General features: G+C 44.4%; 1 protein-coding gene across 5 annotated transcripts in view; it reads right to left on the bottom strand.

The window, feature by feature from the left end:
- Nucleotides 1-12,339, bottom strand: part of MSANTD2 (Myb/SANT DNA binding domain containing 2) — a 30,908-nt gene extending 18,569 nt beyond the window's left edge. For 2 of the 5 annotated variants that reach the window (XM_055581271.1, XM_055581270.1), the window contains exon 1: nt 10,970-12,339. In XM_055581271.1, coding sequence (XP_055437246.1) covers nt 10,970-11,734 — 765 coding nt within the window. In that variant the 5' untranslated portion in view covers nt 11,735-12,339. The remainder of the gene's footprint in view (nt 1-10,969) is intronic. The other 3 variants (XM_055581267.1, XM_055581268.1, XM_055581269.1) reach the window with 3 other exon arrangements.
- Nucleotides 12,340-13,242: the final 903 nt, after the last annotated feature.

Raw genomic sequence — 13,242 nt, 5'->3', positions numbered from 1 at the left:
AAGGTTTATAGTCTGAGCAAGAATATGGTGACTAACACAGTGACATATAAACAAGGGAGAAAAAAAGGAATCCTCGCTACCCACCCAGAGTGAGGACTTAGCCTCACTCACTGGGCAACCTGTTTGCAAGAAGCAGGAGGCAGGCATGAATCAAGTAAGAAGCATGAATGACCTATATATACTTTTGCAGAGTTCAATACAACAAAAAGCATGTCGATTTCTCATTTCTTCTTTGGTGCATGGAAATTTTGCATGTGTGTTCAGTCATGTCCGACTCTTTGCAACCCCACGGACTGTAACCCACCAGGCTCCTCTGTCCATGGGATTTTCCAGGCAAGAATATTGGAGTGGGCTGCCATTTCCTTCTCCAATGGAAATTTTACTGGAATTAAAATAAGCTTCACCACCACTTCTTGAAAAATAACATCTCACAGACTTGTAGATATGCTATCATGAAGAAGTTAAACACTTTCCCTTGCTTTTTCCTCTTAGTTTTGTAATGTGGTTTATATAACTTATGTCAAAAATTATTTTATACTGTTCTAAAACTGGCAAAACTCTGATTTCTCAAATCCAACTATTAACCATATTTCCTGATTTATACAAGACAGAAGGAACAGTATCCATTTCTGCTGAAGGCTGTGCCACCAGGACCAGCACAGACGTGCTCATTACCTAATGAGAGCATGAATACCAGCAGCATGGCACTTCGCTGCTTGGAGGGGCAAAACTCAGTGACAACTGGACATATCACAACAGGAAGTCATAATATAAAAATCAGTACATCATTCTTAATAAAGCCAAAGCAAATGAATTTCTATTTCCTATGCATAATGGAAGGTTGAGAGCTCAAACCTTCTACGGTCAATAAGGCTAATATAAAGGAATATCTTATTTGAGGGGTTTTTTGATTGTGGTAATAGTTTTGAATTAACATATTTAAAATATTCATATTGTTTTCGACTGGAATATAACCTCTTTGAAGGCAAGTGGGTTTTTGTTTTTTTCCCCAGTTTTATTCTTTGACGTATTCTTAGAACCTAAATCAAATATTTGGCACACAGAAGCAACTCAATATATATTTGCTAAAGGGATGAGTGAATGATGGAAACTCCTTAAGATTGTACGTGGCAGTTGAGAGTTACAAGGTCAAGGTACTTTCTGGCCTATCACACTCCTTTTTCTAAATCATTAAGCAGCTCTATCCATTTAGAGAAAAGTATTTGTAAATTTTAAATAATAATGATAAGAGCAGGTTTTGGTAGATATGAACTTTATTCTGGTTTTATTAATTTCAAGTACAAACATAATTGACTTATGTGGATAAATGTAGTAATCTGAAGGTAGATAGTAGAGAAACAACATTGTGAGTTTCAAAAATTCAGGCTGTTACAACAAAGTCATCTTACACAGGCTGAGAAAACGCTACTAGAAAACAAATCTAGGTAAATAACTTCCATTCTATTTCATCACTTTATAATGAATGAAGTTATTATTTGGTAGCTCAAGAAATGTAATTTATGAATACAGCCAAGAACACATATATAGAAATAAGATGATGGCTGTTATTCCTAAGATGTCTGAGAATAAACACAGGTCTGTATTCTATTAGGAAATAACATCACACCCCACACACTAAGTGACAAAGTAACACTCATTTGATTAGTGCCAAGAAAAAAAGTATTTCCATTGGCTCTCAAGGACTCTCTCAACTACAAATAGGTTAAGAATTATACAGATTTAAATATACACCTTATTCCAGTATGCAGACATTTTTCAATTCTTCAGAACAATAGCGGGGAAGACTCCGCATAGATTACAAACCGCAGATAATTTGTAACATATGCAGCAAGGAGACACAGATTCATTGAGCATTCATTTTCAACACTGAAGGAAGTTTCTGCAATGGTAAATAGCAGGCAGAGCACACTGCATAAACCCCACAACAGAAGTAAAATTACACAGTACCTAGTAGTCAATGGGCAATCCTAACAATCGACTACCTAAAAAATGTACTGGTATTCGTTTTTGAAACTCAAGAAGTTTTTTCTCCCTTTTAAAAAAAAAAAAACATTTTGCAAACACGACACAGATACAAGCCATTCGAAGTGTGTGTGTGCGTCGGGGCGGGCGGGGGTATTCGACCTCATCCTAGTGACATAAGCATACTCCTGAGAGAACGCATAGCGATTTACACTGACATTTTAGATCTGAGCTTAGTTCTTGCCCTCTGGTAATGTTAGGAAAAAAGAAGGCAGGACCATCTCTTAAGAAGCCTGGGGAGCAGATCAGAACCCAAGGGAATCTGTATAACACAGACAGGACTGCCCTAAAGCAGTGTTTTATTTAGCTGGGTCTCATTGAGTTCTGGGCTCCCCTAGTGTCTCAGACGGTAATGAATCTGCCTGCAATGCAGGAGACCTGAGTTCAATCCCTGGGTCAGGAAGATCCCCTGAAGAAGGAAATGACAACCCAGTCCAACAGTCTTGCCTGGAGAATCCTGTAGACAGAGGAGCCTGGCAGGCTACAGCCCATTGGCTCACAAGAGTCAGACATGACTGAATGACTAACACTTCCATTGGGTTTGAGAATCAAACCTAGGGAATTCCCTGGGGACCCAGTGATTAGGACTCTGCACTCCCCCTGTAGGGAGAACTAAGACTCCCTGCCACGTAGCACAGCTTAAAAAAAAAAACAACCAACTTAGAGCTTAAAACTTAAGCAATGAAGTACTGTGATGACCTCTAAGGACTGCAATTACAATCCTCTGTGTACACTGGTAGACAAGTACACAGTGAGTTGTGTAGCCAGGTTAAGATCTAGCAAATCTAACTTTTCAGATTCTCCAAAACAGCTCCACTACTTCTGATTATGTCTGAAATCTGTTCTGTTCTCTCCCTTTTCACTGCCACTATTTCACCTCCTGCGTAGGTTTCTGCAAGGAGCCTCTAAAAAATCTTAGTACTTTAAGTCTTAGCCTTGCCAATTCATTTTCCACCTGACAAGTCAGTTCGAGAACCTAAGAGGAACCATGCCACTCCCCAGCTGAAAACTCTCTAATAAGTTAGAACAAAGTCCAAACTCCTTAGCCCATCCTCTGACCTCTTGTTTGTCTCCAGTCTGATTTCTTACCACTTCCCACCCCCTTTCACCTTCCCCTCAAGCCATAGGTTCTAGGTCTCTAGAACTACACAGGATAAAACATTTCATGAGAATATCTGGGACATGACCTGTCCCAAATGAATGATGTTTCTGGAGTTTTGATACCTTGCGTCTAAAGAAGCACAATGACTGAAAAAACTACATGTCACCTCATTCTCTTTTATTCCTCTTCTATGTAACTGCAGGTTCTGGCCCATTAGCAGGTTGGTAAACAATTTTAATGAGTTGTAGGCACCTTTCTCAACACCCCACGTGGGAGATGAAGGGATAACCATCCAGGGGAACAGGACCAGTTCTGGTGCAGAGGATCTGGGGCGGTGAGAAGGTGGCTAGGGAGACAAGGGTGGATGGAGAGCTGCTACAGGTTAGAGGGGACACTGCAGGTAAGGGGTATTTGAGGACCCCAGTTCAGGGGAGGGGGACGAGCTGAGCCCTGAGCACAGAGCAGGCACATGGTGATGGGGAGGCGTTGCTGCCCCCACCAGGTGTTGGCACACATCGGTCAGGTCACAACGGGCACGCCTCAGGCATCCCTGGTCCACCCCACGCCCTCCCGGAACATGTCACTGCGGCTGCGGGACCTGCAGGAGAAAGACTCCGGGTCCTACCTCTATTCTGTGAGCTGTTGGTCCCCTGGAAGTATTTAACCTGTCTCCCCTCCCCCAGTCCCTCCAGCTCCGCCATCCTGCCATCTCCGCGGTGTGGCCCACGTGGGGACCAACGTGACCCTGAGCTGCCAGTCCCCAAGGAGTAAGTCCACTGCCCAGTACCAGTGGGTGCGGTCACCCCCATCCTCCCAGGTGTTTTTTTGCACCTCTTTTAGGTGAGGGAATTTCTGGACACAACTGAGAGTGTGGCTGGGGTAGAGGAAAGATGAGGGCCAGAGGGACTGGGGGGCAAGGGGCAGCAATGCTGAAAAGCACTGTGTTGGTGGCGGGGGAAGGAGGATGTGGGGAGAGGGCTGAAGAAAGAGGCCTGCCAGGTGCAGACAGGTGCTGAAGACCATGCCACACAAGAGACGCTGGGGCTGGAGGATCTGGGTTCAAGTAGAAAAGAATAAACCAGACTGTGTGGCACAGTTAAGTACAGCATCATTATGTGAGTTAATTAAGTTAATATTTGCAAAGCACTTAGAACAGTGCATGACACGCTGTAAATGCAATATAAGCATTACTATCTTGTGAAATGTGCTTTGGTTACATATATACAATCATCTATTTATGCACATATATGTATGTCATGTGAGTACTAGGCCACAGGGTAAAATACATTTCTTCTTGTATGTTCAAAAAGATGCACGGCTTTGGTTTTTCTTTCTAGTATATAAATTAAGGAATGAGATATATAATGGATATAACTGCAATTCAAACTATAAAAAAGTTACTTATGGAAACATAAATTTCTAGAACTGGTACCTCTGCTGTTGTCCCCAAACCAGTGACTCCACCCTTTGGCCTGGTCCTGGATGACACCCCCCACCAGTTGCACATGGTGTCTAGGGCATACCTTCATGCACTACAGCTAACGGTTCTTCAGCTGAAAGGCATGACTTTTCAAACAGGCTATAGCACCAGGAGCTTCATGTCCACACAATCCATAGACTATGCTCACAGTACTGGAACTGGTGCTCTAGTATCCTGACTCCTGCTTCCCTGGAAAGGAGACTCCTTGACAGTAAATGGTACACTGCTGTATGTCAAGGGCCTCCCACAGAAAGCCCTCACATATCTGTTGATGAATAATGGGGCGGGGGGTGGGGAGTCCTTATTTCAGACCTTAGTATTTAAAGAAACCCTGTGATCCATCTGTCAGATGAGTGTGATGAAAAGGAATGGGTAAGATTTCCAAGTCCTCCCCAGATGCCTGGCCTTTAGCCAAGAGTTAAGTTCCAATCTCTCGTGGCTCCTCAGGGCAGTGGAACTCCAAGGGCCTGGGAGCTCTATATCAGCCAAGAAAGAAACAGAAAAGATGCTCAAAGTTCTAAATTAGCGGTCTTTAATTGTAGTGCCTATATGCCTTCTTTAATGATTGATCAAGGCACCTTAAACCTTAGGGACTCCTGTCATTCTCAGTCTTGTATATATTTTTTAGGCATGAAGCTTGGCTGCTGAATTTAGAATAGTCAAAGGAATACAGGTTAATCATACTGTTTAAGTGTAAGTGGAATATTGTGCGATCATCAACATTTTCAAGATATATTTGATAAAACCTATAGATAAGAATTTGTGGTGACTCTTTCAGATTCAGAGTACATTATTCAGTAAGTTTTACATCAATCTCATTTTACTCATACTAGATTTAATATGTCCTATATCCTGTTAATGTCCCATAAATTTTAAAGCATATGATGAAAAAACATTAATGTCAGCTTTCAAACATTCAAGAGAGCGCATGGATTTCAAAACTCTTTTGGGAGTACACAGCAAAAAAAGTCTGAACACTATAATTCCAAAGCTGTTCTGGTCAATATGCTGCTGCTGCTGCTGCTAAGTCGCTTCAGTCGTGGCTGACTCTGTGCGACCCCAGAGACGGCAGCCCACCAGGCTCCCCCGTCCCTGGGATTCTCCAGGTAAGAACACTGGAGTGGGTTGCCATTTCCTTCTCCAATGCATGAAGGTGAAAGGTGAAAGTGTCACTCAGTCGTGTCCAACTCCTAGCGACCCCATGGACTGCAGCCTACCAGGCTCCTCTGTCCATGGGATTTGCCAGGCATGAGTACTGGAGTGGGGTGCCATAATAGCCACTAAATTAACTTATCTTTTTAAGTTAATTTTTATTGGATTATAGTTGCTTTACAAGTTGTATTAGTTAAATATAAATGAATTAAAATTGAGATTAAAAATCCAGTGGCACAGTCACACTGGCCACCTTTCAAGTGTTCAATTACTGCCTGTGGCCAGCAGCTATTGCACAGTCGGCTAGACAGTGTAGATATGTTTTGCTCCAGTCAACTGAGATTATAATACCTTATTCCTTACAGGAAAAGCTCCTCTTCCTACAATGGTGAACCCTATCTCTTGACTTGTCAAGGTTCCTCCTACTCAGGGGTAAAGCAACAGGGAGGGCACGAAGAAAGAACTTCCAACACGACACGCTCCCTCGGAGGTCTGAGGGTGTAGCCGAGACAATCCTTTCATAAAATAAAGCCTTCTTTAATATTCTGAATAACAACTTTTTACCTATATTGTTCACTATGGTAGCCACTAGCCACATGTTGCTATTTATAATTTAAAATGTAATTAATTAAAATGAAACATAATTAAAAATTCAGTTCCTCAAGCACACTAACCACATTCAAAAGCTTAACAGCCTTTGGCTAGTGGCTCTTGCCCTGAACTGCAGCAAATACAGAACACTTCCATCATTACAGAAAGTTTTATTGAACAGCACTGCTTTATACTATGGGTTTCCTCTTTTTTTTTTTTTTTTCCTTTTTTTACATATCCTCTTAATGAAGGATCCAGAATATTTCACTCCACTTTCCAGTAGATTTCCCAAAATGCCAGGAAATAAACTCAGGGGCCTATTCACGCAGTTTTAAGGTTTGCTTACTAGAGTCCTTACCTCCAAAACCAAAAGTCTAAATATACGTTTGTATGGCTGGGAATCTATTCTTTCAGTATATATATCAAATCTCCGTCAGATTCAAAAGCAGACAAAAAAACTGGAACACATATGTTTTCTGGTGGCTATGGCTTGGGAACAAAAGAAATGGAAGGAGATAAATCTGACTAAATCTTTGGTACGAACACTTTTGAGTGGCAGACCATATTTCTGAAAAATCTTTCAACGATAATGCAGAAAGTCTAGTGTGCTGACATCAGAAAAGTCCTTAGAGATAGACAGAGTCTTAAAATGTTCAGACAGGACAACAGTATTTGTGGGCTCCAAGTTATCTTTGTCCTATTTGTTCTCACAGGACAGATAATGACAAGTCTTAATAGTTACAATGAAAGATCAAATATACCACACTGATTTGTCTGCTAAAGTACAATATTTGTTCCAAAGATTACGATGAATTACTGATGAATATAGATCAAGACAATGTCCCTAAAATGTTAATCATCTTGCTTGTTAGGCAGAAGACTCCCACCATTTATAAGTTTATCTGGTAAACAATCAGCATTGACCGAGTAAAGACAAGTTCTTTAGGTCATATGATCACCTTGCATTTCATCTTCAGGCAGAGCCAGAGTAAAGCATCTGTTTGAGAGACAAAAAGCCAACTCTCAGGAGCCAAATTTCTGAAGAACACCCAAAAATATGGGACTTGAGAATGAGTTTTGCAGGGCATCGGATTAACTGACTTAAGTGTGAATCCGGCATCTGGCTCCAAATTCCAAGTCTAGATAGGTCTCTCAACTACTATAGTATGGGCTGTGCTGAGCCCTCTTCCTCCTTTGAAGTCATCACACTTATGGTCTGCTTTTGTCTTTCGATACTAAGTACTGAGCTGCATACCATCCCCTGTGTTGTCTGGTACAGCTTTTTAACTCTTAGGTGTGGGTACACAAACTTTAACTACACTGTAAGCTCCTGGACTCTGTACTACAGCTCTTTTCTTCACCCTAACACAAAGCAGACAGTAAACACTCAAGCATTTAGAAAATGGAAATATGACGACAAGGCTTATAGGAAAGAATAGGAAATCACCCATTTGTTTATCTGACTCCAAAATTAGGCTGGAATTGTTAGCAGATTCATTTTCTCCTGGCAAACAAACAGAAAGCAACAAAACTTCAGAACCAAACAATACCAAACACGTGTAGCAAGCCAGTCTCAAACACACCCATTTTATCCAAAAAACTGAACAAATACCAGTAACAGGACATGTCAGACTTTGCAGCAATTAAAAAAAAAAAAAGTTTATATCTGACTTTAAGTTAAAATCCTGTGCACTTAGAAATACATATATTCGCTTGGATAGTATTTAAAAATAGTACTTTGGTAGCAAAATCCAAGAGTCATCATATGACAAGGTTGTTACATCAATATATTGAAACTATAATTCAGGGCAAGTTTCAGGGAAAAACTGAAGTTACTATATATCCTCCTTCCTTTCAAACTTAGAAGAAATTATTTACTTCATAGTTGAATCTTAATAGATATTTAAATAAATACATTGGACCAGAAATGTAACTGATGCTCCTTCCCAGGGAGCCTCTGACATGAGTTCACACTTAAGTGAGCTGCATTATTCTGGATAAGATATACCTCCAGGTCCCTATCTCACTGCACTACTTTGTTTCTATTTTGCAAATTCCAAAGCAAAAAGGACTGTTGAATTTCTTTTTGTAGTTCTCATTAACAGAATCAAATAAAAGAGATTTCTGAATTACTTGTTCTAAATCTGCATTTCTGAAACTGGGATTGAAAGATTTGTTTCAGGGGTTTGTGATGATTCTCTGGGAATTTCCTAAGGTTGCCTTTTGATTTTCATAAACATAATCTGGAGTACTTGGACATCCACCTCATAATTGTGTAAGGCTATGATTTCAGTGACCACGTGTGCATCTGTGTTTAAGATTACATTCATCTTAAGTCTCCAAGAGGGACAGAGTTCAGTTTTTAAGGAAGTACTTCTCAAATTGGGTTTCAGAGTCTACGTTTTGGGGTTAAAATCTGGACACTGCTCTAGATTATTATACTTTCCAACATTCTCCTTCAAGGCTTTGTTTATTTGGTGAATTTAATAAATATGTATCCAGTGCCTACTTATGTCCTAGGCACTGGAAATACTGTTGGGAATAAGAGATCAGAACTCGTCTTTATGGAGCGTTTAATTCCAATAGGAAAGACCAATGCTGTTAATGAAGAAGTCTGGTTCCTTGATTGAAATCACACTTAAGGAACTGTTTACGTAAAAAAGAAAACAAAAAACGGTGATCTGGTTGCCTCACCAACTGCTACAATGGATTAGAGTACATCAACATCCATAAGGTCTCCAAATATTCTACGAACTTGAGGTCAATCTGATCTTATCTGCTTGGAGACAGAGAAAGTGATCCTCTTTTGAAAATTCTTCAGACAAGCCCAGTTTCCTTTCTTTGCTTTAGGTTATGCTTTTCATAACTGGACAAAGATGCAACCCAACTGGAGATTTCCTGGCTTTTTGAGAAACAATTTTATAATCAGTGAGATTCATAAGCAGCTTTGGATAACACCCTTTGTCCTTCTGATTGGGAAATTTCTATGGACAAAAGAAAATCAATGAAGCTAAAACAACTACAAAAGCCTAAAGAGTACTGCTAAACTCAAAACAGTTCATGGATAGAGGCTAAACAGCACAATGCAAAAACTCCCCTGAACTTAACCTTAACAACCTTGAATAGAACAAGGAATGCGATTCAGAGAACAGTGGCTACTATTCGCTACTATTTATCCTATCTATAAACTATTACTTTCATGACATCCTTGTTTAAAATGGAGAGGGAGGGGGACCCAAAGATAACATGTTATCAGGTAAACCAATCTAATTTTCTAATTGAGAAATGGGTGTCAAATTCCCTAAAAATAGTAGGTTTGAAATATCTTGGTTTCTGGGCCAAATTTTCTAAGCCATAATGTCCTCAAATGAACGCTTGAGACAAGATCTCCAGAATTTTGGAGCCATATCCTTCTCCAGTGTGAGTATGACAGTTCCCACTGGGTTTTTACCCTGCCATGGAGTTCCAAACAAGTGTCAGCCCTGCCAGAAACGAAGCACACTGATACTATAACTTTGAACAAGTAGTAGTTCCGTGAACTAAGGGGAAAGTCTTCTACCAGAGTCTTTTAGTAGACCCTGCGAGGAGGACACCAACCAACTTACCTAAAAAACAACTCCGTATCTGCCAATACTACAAATCTGAACTCCCAGATTAAAAGTCATCAGGAACAGAAAACAGTAACCCGACTGGAGGTAACATTTCTGGCCCAAATTGAGCCTCTGTACTGAAACCTTCAGGTACACAAGGATGGCCAGACACACAGTGAGAGCTTCACTTGTCATCACATCCGGCACAACAGCTACAGCAGGGGAACACAGGCTTTCAAGAAGGAGCTTCGTCAGAAACACTGCAGGGCCTCAGGCCAACCTAACTCTGGAGACACCACACTCAAATTTCGGACCAACTATCAGCCAGGCTAACTTTAACTGTGCCCTAACTCCACAAAAGCAATACAATATCTGGCTACAACCGAGCCTTCCCAATTCTCCAAAGCATCTCAAGACTTGATCGCCCTTCGACTTAGAAGCAAGCTCAAGACAGAAGCAAGACAACTGACACAAAGGCCATCGTCTGAAGGCGCCTTTCGTACGGCTCTGCCCCTGCCACTCACTTGAAAATTCCTAAACTGGGGGGTGGCGGGGGGGGGGGGGGGAGCTCAGCACCTCCCCCCCCTCCCCCGCTTCTATCCCTGCTCTATCCCGCCCCGGCCGGTAAGCCTCTGCCTGGGAGCCCCCCAGCCTAGAACAAAGCAAGCGGCCCCGGCGGTGGGGGCGAGAGGCGCCGGCTGCATGGGACCGCCGCCGGGAGCACAATTCAAAACTACCAACTTCAGAGCGCAAGAACATCCTCGATTGGCAAGAAAGAGGGGCGGCGGCAGGCACGCCCAACTTCAAACTCAGAAAACCTACGGGCTGGCGGCCATCTGGAAAAAAAGCCCCCCCTTCCCAGGGAGAGAAGAAAAAAGGCGGAGGAGATGCGAATGGCCCACCGGGCCCCGGAGGGGAGCCCTGCGCTCAGACCGGCCCCCGCCCCCGAGGCCCGATTCCCCGCCTTCTCTCTGCCTCTGGTTTGCTGCCCCAGACCGGGCGGCCGGTTACCTTGATGCGCTCCCGGCACTGGGACGGGGTCCGCTCGTAGCCCAGCTCGGCCAGGGCCCGGGACACGCGCTCGTACATGGCCGGCCCGGGGGCCTTGCTGCCGAACACCGTGCCGGCTCCCTCCAGCTGCTGGTACCGTGCCTCCACCAGCCGCTCGTTGCCCCACACTGCGATGAGCGCGTTCGTCTCTGCCGGCGTCCACGACATGCCCCGGCAGGCGGCGGCGGCGGCTGCCGCAGCCCCGCCACCACCGCCGCCACCAGGGGAGAAGGAGACCGAGGACGAGGCGGCGCTGCGGCCCCCCAGCCCCAGCCCGAGACCCCCGGACGCCGCTGCCCCCGAGCCCGCCGCACTGCCCGGCCCGAGCGGGGAGGCACCCCGAGGCGTGGAAGGGTCGGACAGCGATGGGTTTCCGTCGCTCAGGCCACCAGGAGAAGCCGGGGAGAGCACCTCCATCTTCGGGATTTTTAGCGGCGAGTTGGCGGGCAGCTCCGAGCCACAGGGCGCAGCCATCTTCCAAGCGGCCGCCGCTGCACCGCCCGGAAGTGACGCGCCCTCACATCCGGCCGCCCCGGACTCCGGGGCTGCCCTCGGGCCTGGCTTGCTGGCTGGCGGGTGGCTGCGGGCCCCGGCGGCAGCGTGGAGGTCGCCCGTCGCCCCTGGTCTTTCTCCGCGCACCCGGCCGCGGCGCGCGCTCCTCTCCCTGGGCGAGGGGCGAGAATGAGGCTCGCCGGAGCCCCGAGCGGAGGAGAAGGGTTGGGGCATGAGGGCGCCGGTGTGAGGAACAGATTGAAACCTTCCCACTTCCTCTCCAATCTCAGCCCCCGGGAGGAGGGGTGAGGCCCGCGAGGGGGCCCGGAGTTAAGGAGGACTTGACCATTTCGCTCGTTCGCTCTCCTCCCTTGGCTCTGCCGCTCCCCTCTTCGGAACTGGCCTCGGGGTGCAGGGGCTGACGTCCCGGGCGGAGGCTGGGGAGTCCCGCGCCGGGAAGGCGCCGAGGCTGCAGGGAGAGCATACCTGGGAAAGACTTGAAAAAGTATCTGGGAACCAGGCTTGGTTTGTGCTCTGTAGCTTTTCGAGACTCCCAAGCGCAGTATTTGAAGAGCAACTCCTATTCCAGTTCTGATCTATTTTCCAGTTAGTCTGGATGGGGGTGATGGTTTGTAGAACAGTTAGACGTCTTTATTGCGCTTGCACGATCTGTCTACAGCTTAAATGAGTATGAACTCCCAGCCTCAGCAGAAAAGTTACTTTCCCATACCGTTCTCTATCCTCCCTAACTGGGAAGTTACATCGTTTTTCCCACAGTTTTTCATACTCTCCAGTGTAAGGCGACGAAAAAAAGACTGTCAATTATGACGGCTCTTGTGACCTCCAGTAATTAGTGGTAACCGTTCCATAAAGTGCTGCAGTTTAATGAACGTTAAACACCCCAAGTCCAATACATCGCTGTAAGCTATTTCAATATTCTTCAAAGCCAAACATATAATCTTGGATGCTAAGCTTGAAGGCCCCAGCTGTTTGTTGTTTTTCAAATATAAATAAGCTATGCAATGTTTTTTTTCTTTTAATGGCAAATATATCAGGTTTTAAAAAAAAAAGCTGAGGTCAGCTGCATTTTGAACTCAAAATCAGGGCTTCCCTTGTGGCTCAGTGGTAAAGAATCCACCTGCCAATGCAGGAAACGTGAGTTCAATCCCTGATGGGGGACGATCCCACATGCTGTGGAGCAACTAGGCCATCATGCCACCGTTACTGAAGCCAGGGCCTCTAGATCCTGTGCGCCACAAGAGAAGCCACCGGAATGAGAAGCCCACACACGGCCAACTAGACTGCTGGGCTCCTGGCAACTAGAGAAAAGCTGGTACAGCAAGGAAGACCGAGCACAGCCAAAAATAAACTCAGAATCAGCCCCAGAGAATGACATGGTTGTCATTGGAAAGCCAAAGGAATAAGCACCAGGGACAAAGTAGAGGAGATAATTGTCTCTGTATGCCATTTTAACATGTCACTGTACTTTATAAGATAGGAATATGAACACAAAGAAATTCCAACATTCATGCTATCTCTTCCTTTTTTTCTAAGAAAAAGTTAATAGTCTAGTAGATGTATAACTGATTCCCTTTGCTCTACACCTGAAACTAACACAACACTGTGTTAGTTTCAACTATCTTCCTATAAACTATTGGAATCAACTATCTTCCAATAAAAATTCAAAACTGGGGTGGGTGGGAGGGAGGCTCAAGAGGGAGGGGAGGTATGTATACTTCTGG

This window comes from Bubalus kerabau, chromosome 5 (genome assembly GCF_029407905.1).
Source record: "Bubalus kerabau isolate K-KA32 ecotype Philippines breed swamp buffalo chromosome 5, PCC_UOA_SB_1v2, whole genome shotgun sequence".
Taxonomy (NCBI): Eukaryota; Metazoa; Chordata; class Mammalia; order Artiodactyla; family Bovidae; genus Bubalus; species Bubalus kerabau.
Note: the sequence above shows the minus strand (reverse complement) of the source record. Positions and strands in the feature narration are given on the sequence as shown.